At 37.7% G+C, this 14,945-nt stretch overlaps 1 protein-coding gene across 8 annotated transcripts in view; it reads right to left on the reverse strand.

The window, feature by feature from the left end:
* Nucleotides 1-6,225: 6,225 nt before the first annotated feature.
* PPHLN1 (periphilin 1) overlaps nt 6,226-14,945 on the reverse strand; it is a 148,042-nt gene continuing 139,322 nt past the window's right edge. For all 8 annotated transcript variants that reach the window (XM_032877003.1, XM_032877002.1, XM_032877000.1 and 5 more), the window contains one exon: nt 6,226-8,086. In XM_032877003.1, the coding sequence (XP_032732894.1) occupies nt 7,892-8,086 (195 nt within the window). In that variant the 3' untranslated portion in view covers nt 6,226-7,891. The remainder of the gene's footprint in view (nt 8,087-14,945) is intronic.

Here is a 14,945-nt window from a genome sequence, read left to right on the forward strand (position 1 = left end):
TACTTGTGAGATTTTCTGATGCACAAAGGAGAAAAACTGAGATTAAAAAAAAAAATTCTAAGAGCCTGAACAATGCTGATTAAAACTGTTATGGTCAATATCCTTTTCATTAGTCAAATGAGAAAATTGTGTATTGCCTGGTTCCATTTGCTAGGCATTCTTAGGAGCTACCCCAAAACGGGAGGCATGCTCCCGTACAGTCACGTGGGTTTTCTGTGAACACACTGGGAAGGTTCCCTGGTAAACAAGGCCAAGGAGAAATGAGCAGGAGTACCTGAATTTTGTGCCTCTGAGCTCACATTTTGCCGAGGTCACGGAATCAAACTTCACTGGGGAGAAAAGTTTAATAATACCTTTCACAAAATGGGAAGAACATATGGAACAAATACATTGGGTAGGGACACCTGGGTGGCTCAGTTGGTTGGGTCTCTGCCTTCGGCTCAGGTCATGATCTCGGGATCCTGGGATCAAGCCCCGCATTGGGCTCTCTGCTCGGTGGGGAGCCTGCTTTCCCCTCTCTCTCTACCTGCCTCTCTGCCTACTTGTGATCTCTGTCAAATAAATAAAATCTTAAAAAAAAAAAAAAAATTTGGTATATATAGACTTGGTCACAGGACAAGAACTGATTGATTCTTTTTGAACAGAATCAGCTAGTTGGTCCAGTACTCCTATCTCAGGGATCAATTTTAGCCTTAACTTTTCTTTTTGCAAAGGAAGTGGCATGTTTCTTTACTGCTTTGTGTGCACAAGGTATTGTGGAGCCAACTTTAAATATAACTTGCAGCCCATTCTCTGCAAACATCTGATTCCAAACAACCGCTAAGAATATGAAACCAGTCCTCTTAAATGGTAATACTTGCTTTAGTCTTTCTAGATAAATGAACCAAGCAATTGACACTGGAAAAGACAGTTACTAATCTAATACACATCAACACAAAGCTGATCTTGCGGAGTGGGGCCGAGCCCACTGGATGCCAGGATTCAGGAGATCTGGGTTAGGAGACCCGCCTCTCTCATTAACTCAAGCAGGCTAAGTGCCCTGACCCAGTTTCTACTTTTGTAATATGAGAGTTGCTAGACCATCTCAAAGGTTTCCTTCTAGTTTCAGTATTCTGTGAAGACTAAACCGAATTTATGTCAAGAAAGCCTTTCAGTGAAGTGTTTTTCCCTTTTTTGATTCATTTACCAACATACTGTTACCAACCAGTATGTTGGTAAATGATTCCTAAAAGGATGATCCCTCCAAAGGGGGAGCTAAAAACTCACGGGAATAGGGACCTTTTAAAGGGTTGGGGCTTTTGTCTATTAATTTTTATTTTTCTGTTAATGCTTTGGACTCTCAGTGGGCATGGGTTAAACTAAATCATGGGGGAAAAGTCTGAGAATGTTACATCCCTACCAGTGCATATGCTTCAAACTGGCTTTTGCCTTCATCAAGTAGACCATTGGGAGACTACATAAAGTATGTTGAAGGCAAGATACTTTCCTCCCTCATGTTTTCTCCAATTACCAGAAGGATATGATTTTTTCCTACATCTTAGAGGGGTGCTACTGGTAGCAATCTTATTCTTGACTCTCCAAACATGTAAGCAAAGCTGAAAAGGTGTTAACTATGTTTAATTAATCTTGGTTGCTAGAATGGGAGAGCTCAATTACCAAGTCCATTCCACTTAAATGGCTCTTCTCAAATCCTCCATGGCTCCAGGTATACCGCAGCCGGAAAGCCAAGTCCTAGGCTACACCATGGCCGTGAGGGCTGTAACCCTATTTGCTGCTTGCTTCCTAACTACCCCTGGTGAATCTCCAATGTGTTTCATAAAACAGCTCCAAAACAGAAGTCCTAGGAACCAATATGGAAGGTAGTAGCAACTGAGGATAAAATGAAGACAGGAAAAATCTACTGAACTAGGCTTTGAATTTTCTCTGAGCTTTTGGTAGAGTTATTTTTATATTACCCATTCAATTACATGCACATACCTCAAACAGCCAGTATGTGCAGGAGTCAGGATTTTAACCTAGTTATGAATGACCACCAAACTTCTCACTTCGTCTAAGAACAATGACTTTAGAGTTGCAAGATTTGGGTAAAACTCTGGCTCTGCCACTTCCAGCTATATGACCTTAGGCAAGTAATAACTTTTCCCGCTCTTGACTGTAAAAGGAGAACAGTTTCCATTGGCTTATTATATGTGAAAGTATGAATCAAAAAACACTACAAAGGTGTTTCTAACCTTGTTCAGGTTGTGAAATAACTGAATACATGGTGTTTTTCAGGATCTTATGAAGTATTTGATAAAGTAAGCCGGACATATATTTGAACCTACATCCAATATAATAACAGTAAGATTCTACTCTACAGAAGTAGCAGAATACAAAGCTTAAAATAGGAAATTTCTGCCAAAGCACAGCTAGTTCTGTACCCTTAGCCCCAGCTTCCCAAGGTGTGGGCAGGATCTCCCCCTCTTTCACTCAACATTCCCACCCCAGGACAAGGAGGCCATGGAGGCCATAGGCCTTGCAGAGGTCAAGCCATCCCAGGGGATGAGGAGATGCTGAGGAAACTCAGTCTTTCATCTTGGACTCTCAGGGATGGGGGTGGAGGCAGGCCACTCCTATATGGTAAAGAAAACATAATTCTCACACAGGCTCACCTCTCAAAACAAGTGAGCCCTGCAGTGTTCCCAGACTACCACCCACTATGGTCATCAGGCTGTGGTGGGAGGGCATGCTGGCGGGAGCCCTCAAGTCACTGATGTTCAGTCCTATCTAGAAAAGGAGGGGGAGGAAATCAAATGCTTGAGCACAAAACAGTTACTCCAGCCTGGTAAGCTACAGCTCTGCTGGACTGCATTTTCTCTCCCTCCCTGAGCCCCCCCACCCCCACAACATACAACACATACATACTTTCCCATCCACTGGAGGCTGACCCTATTCTGGCCTCAGAAGCCTTCCCTACCAGGTGAGCACGGGGTATAGGTAGAGAAGGGTACCTGGGATCTGGTGCCAGAGAGGAACCCAGCTGGCTGGTGCTGGGCGCACTGGAAGGTGTTGTGGACATCTTGCCAGTATGTCTTTCTCAGGGGTATGATCACAAAGGATGGGAGTCTTCCCACTTGGAGGATGATGGGACCGCACACTTCTGGTCATTGGATCTACTCCCTTTCCCCAGGTAGCTTGCCCAGCCTTACCCACTCAGTGAATGCTCGCTGTCCCCAATGACAGTAGGGTCTCCATCTCTCTACCAAGAATAGGGGTACCAGCAAGTGCCCCCAGGAACTTGGCCCTGGGCCAAGAGGAACTTTCCTGAAGGCACAGGCCAGCAAGTTGTATGGTCAGTAGCCAGTGTAGCTCTGTCTCCTCCTCATCATCTGTGTATTCCAGCCGGAAATAATGTGGTAGCCCAAGTAGTGGATACATATCTCAGCTGTCCCCTTGCAGCAAATGTCTGTTTATGTTGTGGTTACTTTTTATCTTATATGTTCTCAAGTGTTCATATTTCAATAAACCTCTACCTTTTCACTCACACAGTGAAAAAACTTGAAAACCTTATACAATTAGTGATAACGGTCTAACACTAGAAACACTTCATCTTAGCAGACGTGCTTTGTCATCAGGCTGCCTTTACTGCCATAGAGTCATGCATCAGACTTTAATGATATTTGTCATCAAGTGAGATTTTAAATACAACTTGGAATTAACTCAGTGGACTGGCAAAGCCTTTTATATAAAGAATCCCCATTACCTCAAGATCAATTACTACAATGGGAAGGCAAGACTGGTACAGCCTACTGAGAGCCAACTTCAGTGAAGCCAACCCTCAAATACCATTTACATTAATTTGAACAAAAGCTGAGCTGCTAGGAAAAAAAACCAGCAATGTGGCTTAAACAATGAGGACATTTATTCCTCTGTCACATAACAGTTCAGTACTCCATGCAGGGATCCAAGTTCCTTCCATCTTGTGGCTCTGCAACAAATCAAGGCTGAGTAGCTATGGTTTACTACTTCAAGAGAGGGAGAAAAGAGAACACAAAGAAGCATATTCACTGTCCTAAAGGTCCCAGCCCAGAAATAGGAGTACTTCCACTCAAACTCCAGAGGATTCAACTTAGCCACTAGGTCATAACTAACTGCAAAGGGGAACATAGCAAATGTTGTCCTAATTAGGCAGTCATGTGACTCAATTTCAACTCCATTACCACGAAAAGGAGAAAAGATTCTGCTAAGTGCCTTAGTTACTAGTAGACTATTCCTTCCTCCACCACCTTTTTTTTTTCTTTTTCACTGAATTGAGTAACATCAGAGCCCTTAAGAAAACAGGCAGGAAGGAGGTGGTAAATGTACTGTATTATCACCCGCAAACCTTGGTCTGGCCAGCAGCGTGTGGCCACTTACTCACAGGAGCTCCAGACTCCAGTCTGAGCAGTGTTACAGTTGTAAAGTCACCTGGGTGGCTGGCTGCCCTCCATACTGAATACTGTCCACCAAGAATACTTCACAGATGACAAGATCACCAAAGAACTGCTACAGCCTTCTTTGGAGTTTAGGATCCCTTCCAGGAAACTCTGAAATGAAGCTGAAACTACCGTATAATACTTGGGCAGTACATGCGGAGTCCTTTCTGAAGGGCAGCGGGCTTAACCTTTCTTGAAGAGGTTCTGGGTCTATAAACTGGCTCAGAGTTGGTAAGTGGCTGAAAGGCTGTGAGAAATCAATATATTTGGCAAAAATAAATACAAAGGTAATATTTTCAAAGGTAGTATTTTCAAATGTTATTCTTGAGTAAGGAGAGGATAAAGCTACAAGCATTCGGAATCATTCATTCTGTTGTCAACCTATCTTTTCCTACATTTGTTGCCCATCATCTTTCCCAACCAGCTTCAATCACACAGGTCTGTATCTTTCCCTATACCATTCCCCTCTTCCTAGACTTCTATTATGTCCCCTTCTCTGCCTAAATAAGCCCTAGTCCTCCAAGACCTTGGGGTCAAATGTCACTTCTTTTGTGACGTGTCAACGAATACAAGTACCTACAACATTCCAACCTGTGCTAGGAATTAGGTCACAGAGATGTGGTTCCTCCAGAGGTTACTATACAGAGGTAGGATTTAATCCTACTATTTTCTGAAACTTAGATTCATAATTACACAATTATTGAGCACTTCTGTGTGCTCAATCTTATCTCTTTTAATTGCCTGCTCAGATATCAAGACATCTTAAAGTCACCAAAGTTAATGGTTTTTCAGTTCTTCCATCCTGCGGCTGAGTAGGTGAACTAAACATTGAGGAATCTTGCAGTAGAGAGTAATAAAAATCTACATTTCAGGAAAATACTTTAAGCCTGTTAAAGAGAAAAAAAAGACAATCCAATTATTTAAACCTAGTTGCTTTATTTTGCACTTTTAAAATTCACAAAAAGCTTCACAATAGCACTTTCCCCCATTGATCATCAAGGCTTTATGGTAAGACAATGAAAACTTTATCATATCAATTGGGCATACTCAAAAACAATGGATAATTTACAAATTTCTTTAATCAAGAACATTTTGCAAAATACACAATCTGGTACACATCTGAATTCAACTACCTAAAATTGGTCTTTAAAAAGCTGTCAAAAACAGTTTTAACACTGACAAGCCTACCAGAATAATGCTGATGGCAAGCTTTAAACAGCTTTAAGTGTTGAATGTTAATTGGGGGAAGGGAAGAAGAAGAATTATTGGTTGGACCTACATTTAAATGAGTCTGTAAGTAAAACCTCTAGTTGAATGAATTTCCAGTTTCATGAAGTTCAGCAAAATGAACAAATCCTTTGCCTTGGTGGTAGTGTCTTAACTTTTATTTTTAAACTTGTGACATCTTGACTAAAGGAATTGAATCCTGGAATCAGAATATTTAAGGAAAAGAAAAACAAGAGTGGAAAAAAAAAAAAAGTTATAAAAGGGGCGCCTGAGTGGCTCAGTGGGTTAAAGCCTCTGCCTTTGGCTTGGGTCGTGATCCCAGGGGAGACGCACATCAGGCTCTCTGCTCGGCAGGGAGCCTGCTTCCTCCTCTCTCTCTGCCTCTCTGACTACCTGTGATCTCTGTCTGTCAAATAAATAAATAAAATCCTAAAAAAAAAAAAAAAAGTTATTAAAAAGAAAAAAGAATAGACATGGTAATGGAAGTTCCAGAGGACACTTGGGTCACCTACTGGTTTGGAGTGTCTATTCTGTATCTTAAAAAAAAAAAAAAGAAAGAAAAAGAAAAGAAAAACTAGAGTGTAGGGGAAGAAACAGTTATCAGTACTTTCTTAGTCTTTCTAGAGTGGGTAACAAATAAAATCACTGTCCATAATTAGGGAATTAAGACTACCAGAGATGACATCTAGGGTTTCGTTTTAGCTTATGTACAATATCTAAATGGGAAAAGTAAGAGTTCAAGGTGGTCTCATACAGGAAACTTAAGAAAATAATTGTTGTGTTCAAGCAGTTTTTAACATTTATGGAATGGCATAATACATATTATAGGATTCACCAGATGTACTGCTGTTTCCACTTTTAATATAACTTTTATCTCTTTTGGGGTAGCTCTTTAGATATTATCAATATAGGCGACTAAAGATAACACCAGAATTCAAGTGAAAGAGAATAGAAATGGAAAGAGGATGGGGGGAGTTAATGAAACTGGATAGTAATAACAAGCATGATTTTTAAGGTTTCCTAATGCCACAGAAATACACATTTTGACTAAATGCCACTGGCCAGCTGGAAGGGATCAGGAAATGAGTGGAATATCCTAATGGTCCCAGTTAGATTTTTAACTAACTCGTGATTTGGACGGCTCGCTCATGAAGAACTGTTTACATAGACTGCTTGGTGAGGGGTAGTTGTGCTGGGTTTACTGCCTACTCTGCTTTGTTTCTTTAAAGAATACTTTTGAGGACCCCTAAAAAAGGGCATCAGATCAAAGATCTTGTTAAGACTTCAAAAAGAGATTAACAAAGGCATAATCTGTAAATGGTTCGATTATGGATATATTGACCTTTCTTGAGATTAAAAATACAGGCCTGGGAAAAAATGAAACTCCACTACTCCCCCATATTCTAAATTTTCTCTTTTAATTAGAAGTTTCTAAAGAAATCTCAATTTGAAAAGAGCTCTCACCTTTCATTTCAAATTGACCCTTCTCTTAGTCTTATAGATGATATTGTTCAAGACTCCTATATCTGCGAGAATGGTTAGGAGTTTCAGGATTATTTTAGTAGAAAACATTGAGTTCTTTCACTTGGAAAATAGGATTTTTTAATGAGGTCCTTTTGAGATTTAAGTACTCTATTTTATCACAATGAGAATTAATCTCAAAGCAAATATTCTGTAAGATACTAAAGTATCCAGTTTATTTGGATAGTATACTTGAACATATTAAAAGTTACAAAGCCTAAAATAAGCAAGCAACAAGTCAATAAAATCAAACTCAGAATTCTAACATTTTCACATGGGATCACTGACTATGAAATGCAAGAATACTATAAATGTTTTAGTGGAATGATCCCTAACCTAATAAATTACACTAGTGTGACCAAAACAAACAATCTCATATTACAGAAAACAAAAGAACATGAGCTGTTCTCCAGGACTGCTTTTTCAAAGCTTGAAAAATGAACTGACCCATCATTTTTGGGGAGAAAAAGAGAAGTATGAATTAGGAGGCTCTACATGTAGATTTTAAAAATTCTAATTAAAATATCTTAGACTATTTTAGATGTTTACTTGACATTGGAAATGTGGTCAACTATCATAAAGTATTTCTCTTCATCACAAAAATTCCATATATTAAGGATTTACACAATCCAGGAAAAACAAGAAACAAAAAAAACCCTAGAAACATTTTTGCCTGAGCAAGTAATTTTCTAAAAAGGCTCTCCAAAATCTTGACTAGAGGTGTCATACTCTGCAATGAAATGCTTGAGTTCTTCAACACACCGCTCACCTATTTCATGTAAATTCTGTCTCAATGCAAACTGTATAGACTTTTCTAATGAAGGATCTTTTTCAATCAGCATTTTCACAACCATCCCGAAAGTTTCACAGTCTTGTCGGTAAACCTAGAAAGGCAAAATACATTGTGGTTAGCTAAGAGTAAAAATAATTAGCCAAACACTGAGCTGATTCAGTTAGCAAAATGATGCTGAAGTCTAAAAGTGAGATATAATAATACAATTGAACCTCCCTCACCCTTGAGTAATCACTACTGTCAAAGGCTATGTAAGCCTCTATTTCTGAGATTTGCTGACAACAAGAATGAGTAGAAAAACAGTGATACACCACATCATTGACTACAGAAGTTAGGCATCGCATTTGTCAGTATCAGGCAGTGTACTAAAAGGACATCAGACTAGGGAAGAACTAAGAACAAAGGCTTGCTAGGTAAGGCACGTTCATGGCTTTATTTATTTGCTTGTTTGGAAGAAAAAGGGTTTCTGAGCCCCTAACTTTAGATTCTTTGTTTGAATCATGAATCATGACAAATTTGCTTAGTATACAACAAACAAAAGACTAAAAGTGCCTATTTGAAAAAAAAAATAAATAAAACTTTTGAAGTTATATTTAACCACAAAGTCACCAAGGCAGAGTTAAGATCAAAACAATGTTATATACACACGTTCACTTATGTGTATAGACATATATATATATACACACACACATATATATGTATACACATGGATGTGTATACATATATATGTGTGTGTGTATATATATATATTTTTTTTACTTCAATATCTATATATAATCTTTATCTGTGGCAATTAGATATTATTCCCTGTCCAAAAATTGCTGAGTTTTCTCCCCACTTAATATCATTTCCTTGATTTGTAATCACAAAATGCAGTTTAGATTTCTACACTATTTTTCATACCCTTAATGCATGTATTTAAAGAAAAATTACAGCTAAGTATCCATAAAAAAGTGAAATACAAATTATCTGATTGAAAGGAACTATTACATGAATTTTAATTTTTTTATATTTAACAAAAACAATTACTATAACATGTTTATTCCCTGAAAAATGATTCATTCTTTTTTTTTTTTTTAAGATTTTATTTATTTGACAGACAGAGATCACAAGTAGGCAGAAAGGCAGGCAGAGAGAGAGGAAGGGAAGCAGGTTCCCTGCCAAGCAGAGAACCCCATGCAGGGCTCGATCCCAGGACCCTGGGATCATGACCTAAGCTGAAGGCAGAGGCTTTAACCCACTGAGCCACCCAGGCGCCCCTGATTTATTCATTCTTAAGAACTTCAGAAAGAAGTGACCTGAGACACTGCTTGGCTTATTAGTTTTTATTCCTCCAATGATCACTACTAGTTGTTGTGGTAGTTGCTGCTGTTATTTTTTAAGTGTCTGCAATATTTTTTTAATCCCTTAACAATAGCTATTTCAAGAAGAATATTTAATTTTGACTTGCAGTACTAGGTTGCTAAATTGTTCTAAATTCATTTTCTTGCTCTTAAAAACCATTTCACAAGCCCCAAAGAAATTAACAGAATAAATTCTTCAATTAACACAGAAAGTGAAATATGTAAAACCTTAGCTGCTTTCTCCATCTAAGCCCCCGCTCCCACATGTTTGGTGTGATGAGATTTAATCATATTAGCCGTAAGTTTAATTCTCAGCTATCTAAACCAACCATTTATTCCAGTTTATCCTAAAGTTTACATGGTACAGAACTGATATTACTACTCTAACAAATTAACTTAAAAAACAGTACACCATTCACATATTACATATGATGTCAAGACAACAGAGCACATTGACTGGTTTAAAAAACACGTAAGTTTTTACATAAAACTTCATAAAAATCACATAAGTCAAGCCAATGCAGTCCCCATGGGGGAAAGTCAGAACCATGATGCTTCAGTCCTAGTGGAGGTAAATTCCTTACCAAACCAGTCAGCCCACATAATAACAGCATTCTAACACCAACCACAGGCCTCAGCAGACCACTTTGTGGGTGGCCTAAATTTTATAGGCTTCTTTTTAACAGATGTAGTAGATGAGGATAATGTTACACTGTGAATTAACCTGCAAATTCTTTAATGTAAATCTGCTGTTTTACCTAAACTGTAACTCTTCGTTTAGCATATTTACTGGACGTAAATGTGCTAGAGATTTGCATATCAAAGGTACAAACACATTAAAATGTGCTCATACATTTATTTAAACTGTAAACTACTGTCACTCTGGAGACAAACTAATATAAGCATTTAAGGATTGTGTTTTATTTTTTAATTGTAAGTCCTTTTTGAATTATTCATTGTAACAGACAAATGTTTGTACATTAGTTCACAAGAACAACCAGAACTGCCCACAGCAACATAATTCTCTCTGAAGGGGTAAATTTTCTAAAAGACTGTTTAAAATATACTGGTTGGGCATTAGACAGGAAATAATTAGTTTTTTTGTTGAAGGAAGAACCTCACCCTCCAACATTTTATAAATAAAATTCACAACTGTCAGAAACCTATTTCCGAAATCTGTTCCACAGTAAACTCAATCCCAAACAGGAAGGGTGTAGTTATCTGTAGGAGAGCTTGTTTGCTTATGGTCCCTGGCTGGAAATGCATTAATAATCTTCAGATCTGATATCTACAGGCCACACAGGAAGATTTTGTTGTTGTTGCTTTTTCCCCTCATTGAACCTCATCAAAATGGGAAGCAGGTTAAAGTATGGGTGGGGTTTACACAAACTGCATAGAAATGATAGTTAAATTTGCCAGGAAAATGAAAACACTACCCAAATGTAGTTTCATACAATACTTTATTAGAGTGGCCCGCAATAATAGTTAAATTCTCACAAGTATTTCTAGGAGTAAAGGCATATGACAAAATAAAACTATCAAGGCTTTTTACTATTAATTATGTTCTTCAGTGACTGGAAAAAGAGTGTCTACCAAGTTTGTTCTATCTAAAATTTCTCGTAATGACATAAAACTCCTTTAAAATGTATACCATTTAATCCTTACCTCTGTGCCCACAAAAAGAGAAACCAAAAATTAAGGCAATGTAAGTTATTACAGGAGAAATTTCATTTCAGACAAATCTTTCTCCTGAACACAGGTGGAAAAAAAAAATCTTCAACACAGTTTAGCAAATCCAAGAATGTATAGAAAGAATTATGCACCACAAGCAAAATGGATTATCCCTGGAATGCAAGGCTTGTTCAACATCTGAATATTTATTAATTTAATCCAACACATCAATAAGCTAGAAAAGAAAAATCACAGGATCATAAGAACAGATGCAGAAAAAGCATTTGACAAAATACATGACAAACTGATTCATGACAACAACTGTTTACAAACTAAGAATAAAGGGGAACTTCCTCAACTTAATAAAGAAAATCTACAAAAACTCTAAAAAGCTAACATTACCTTGTGGAAAAGTAAATGTTTTCTTCCTAAGTTAAGGAACAAGACAAGGATGTCCCCTTTTACCAATTCCTATTCAACACTGTACTGGAAATTCTAGTTAATACAGTAAGAAAAGAAAATGAAAAATATAGCAATTAGAAAGAAGAAATACAACTGTTCACAGATGACGTGATTGTGTGGGATGTCCCCAAGCTGACAAAAAACCTACTGCAACTACTGAGTGATTATAGCATGGTTACAAGAGTCAAGGTTTATATACAAAAGTCAACTGCTTTCCTTTTTACCAGCAATGAACTATTAAAATTTGGAATTAAAAATACAGCACACACATACATATACACAGTTAAGTATAAGTCTAACAAAATATGTACAAGATCTTTATGAGGAAAACTATGAAACACTAAGCAAATAAACCAAAAAAGACATAAACAAATATATTCTATTTTCCTGATTGGAAGACTCAATATTGCTATGATATCAGTTCTTCCCAGACTGATCTATAAATTCAACACAATCCCAACAGAACAGAAATCCCAGCAAATAATTTTGAGGATATTGACAAATTGACTCTAAAGTTGATACGGAAAAGCAAAAGACCCAGAAGAGATAACATAATACTGACAAAAAAACCAACAAAGTCATAGGACTGACACTCCTGGACTTACTATAAAGTCAGAGTAATCAAAACTGTAAGACATTGTCAAAAGAAGGCAAGTACATCAGTGGCACAGAATAGCCTGAAATAGATTCATACAGATATAATCAACTGATCTAACAAAGGAGCAAAGGTGATTCAATGGAGAAAGACAGTGTTCAATAATAGTGCTGAAGCAACTGGATAATCTAGATACAAATCTTATACTTTCCACAGAAATTAACTCAAATGGATCACAGAGCTAAATGTAAAATGTAAAATGTAAAACTACATACTTATAGAAGATAAAAGAAGAAAAAAATCTAGATACCAAAAGCATGTTTCAGGGAAAAAAAAATTTGTTAAGTTGTTTTGCATTAATAAAAACTTCTGCTCTGTGAAAGACACTATTAAGAGGATGAACAAACTACAGACTGGGAAAAAAATTTTGTAAAAATATGTATTCAACAAAGTACTGTTATCCTAAATATACAAAGAACTCTTAAAACTCAAAAATAAGAAAACAACTTGATTTAAAAATGGGCAAAAAATGGAACAGAATAGAAAACCTAGAAATGGACCCTCAACTCTATGGTCAACTAATCTTCGACAAAGCAGGAAAGGATATCCAATGGGAAAAAGACAGTCTCTTCAACAAATGGTGTTGGGAAAACTGGACAGCTACATGCAGAAGAATGAAACTGGACCATTTCCTTACATCACACATAAAAATAGACTCAAAATGGATGAAAGATCTAAATGTGAGACAAGAATCCATCAAAATCCTTGAGGAGAACACAGGCAGCAACCTCTGCAACCTCAGCTACAGCAACTTCTTGCTAGATGCATCTCAAAAGGCAAGGGACTAGAGGGTATTATGCTGACTGAAATAAGTCAGAGAAAGACAATTATCATTCTAATATGAGGAATTTGAGAGGCAGGGTGGGGGGTTGTGGGGTTTAGGGAAGGAAAAAATGAAACAAGATGGGATCGGGAGGGAGACAAACCATAAGAGACTCTTAATCTCACAAAACAAACTGAGGGCTGCTGGGGGGAGCGTAGGGAGAGGGTGGCTGAGTGATGGACATAGGGGAGGGTATGTGCTATGGTGAGTGCTGTGAAGTATGTAAACCTGATGATTCACAGACCTGTACCCCTGGGGCAAATAACACATTGTATGTTAATAAAAATAATTTTTTTAAAAAGGCAAGGGAAACAAAGGCAAAAATGTACTGAGACTTCATCAAGATCAAAAGCTTTTGCACAGCAAAGGAAACAGTCAACAATACCAAAGACAACCAATAGAATGGGAGAAGGTATTTGCAAATGATGTGTCACATAAAGAGCTAGTATCCAAAATCTATAAAGAACTTACCAAACTCAACACTGAAAGAACAAATGATCCAATCAAGAAATGGGCAGAAGACATAAATAGACATTTCTGCAAAGAAGTCATTCAAATGGCCAACAGACACATGAAAAAATGCTCAACATCACTCGGCATCAAGGAATATGAATCAAAACCACACCAGTCAGAATGGCTAAAATTAAGTCAGGAAATGCCAGATGTTGGAGAGGATGCAGAGAAAGTGAAACCCTTCTACACTGTTGGTGGGAATGCAAACTGGTACAGCCATTCTGGAAAACAGCATGGAGGTTCCTCAAAAAAGCTGAAAATAGAGCTACCCTACAACCCAGAAATTGCACCACTGGGCATTTACCCCAAAGATTCAAATACAGTGATGCAAAGGGGCATGTGTACCCCAATGTTTACAGCAACAATGTCCACAACAGCCAAACTGGAAAGAGCCCAGATATCCATCGACAGATGAATGGATAAAGAAGATGTAGTATATATGTAAAATGGAATATTACACAGGTATCAAAAAATGAAATCTTGCTGTTTGCAGCATTGGGGATAGAACTAGAGGGGATTTGCTAAGCAAAATAAGTCAATTAGAGAAAGACAATTATCATATGATCTCAATGATATGTGGAATTTAAGAAAGGCAGCAGAGGATCATAGGGGAAGAGAGGAAAAAAATGAAACAAGATGAAACCAGAGAGGGAGACAAACCGTAAGAGATTTTTTTTTTTTTAAGATTTTTATTTATTTATGACAGATAGAGATAGCGAGAGAGGGAACGCAAGCATGGGGAAGCTGGAGAGGGAGAAGCAGGCTCCCTGTTGGGTAGGTTGATTCCAAGATGCTGGGATCATGACCTGAGCCAAAGGCAGACACTTAACGACACAGGCGCCCCCCAATAAGAGACTCTTAATCTTGAGAAACAAACTGAGGGTTGCTGGAGGGAAGCGGAGTGAGGGGATGGGGTAAGTGGGTGACAGACATTGGGGAAGGTATGTGTTGTAATGAGCACTGGGTATTATATAAAACTGATGAATCACAGACCTGTACCCCTGAAACAAATAATACATTATACGTTAAATTAAAAAAATAATAAAAAATTTTTAAGTGGGCAAAAAATTTGAATAGATACCTCACCAAAAAAGATATCTGGATGGCAAATAGGCACATGAAAAGACTTCAATATCATATGTCATTAGGATACTGAAAAAAACAATGTGATGAGATATCAGTACACATTTACCAGAATGGTTAAAATCCAAAATGCTGACAACCCCAATTTCTGGTAGGAATGTGAAGCAACAGAAGTCTCATTCATTGCTGGTGGGAATGCAAAATGATTCTGGCCACTTTGGTAGACAGTTTAGTGGTGTCTTACAAAGCTAAACATAGTGCCTGAGCATATGACCCAGCAATGGTGCTCCTAGGTATTTACCTCAATGAGTTGAAAATTGTGTTCATTCAAAAACTGCACACAAATGTTTACAGCAGCTTTATGCATAATTACCCCAAAATGGAAGCATGCAAGATGTCT

The sequence above is a fragment of the Lontra canadensis genome, unplaced genomic scaffold (assembly GCF_010015895.1).
Source record: "Lontra canadensis isolate GAN:19392208 unplaced genomic scaffold, GSC_riverotter_1.0 scaffold59, whole genome shotgun sequence".
Lineage (NCBI taxonomy): Eukaryota > Metazoa > Chordata > Mammalia > Carnivora > Mustelidae > Lontra > Lontra canadensis.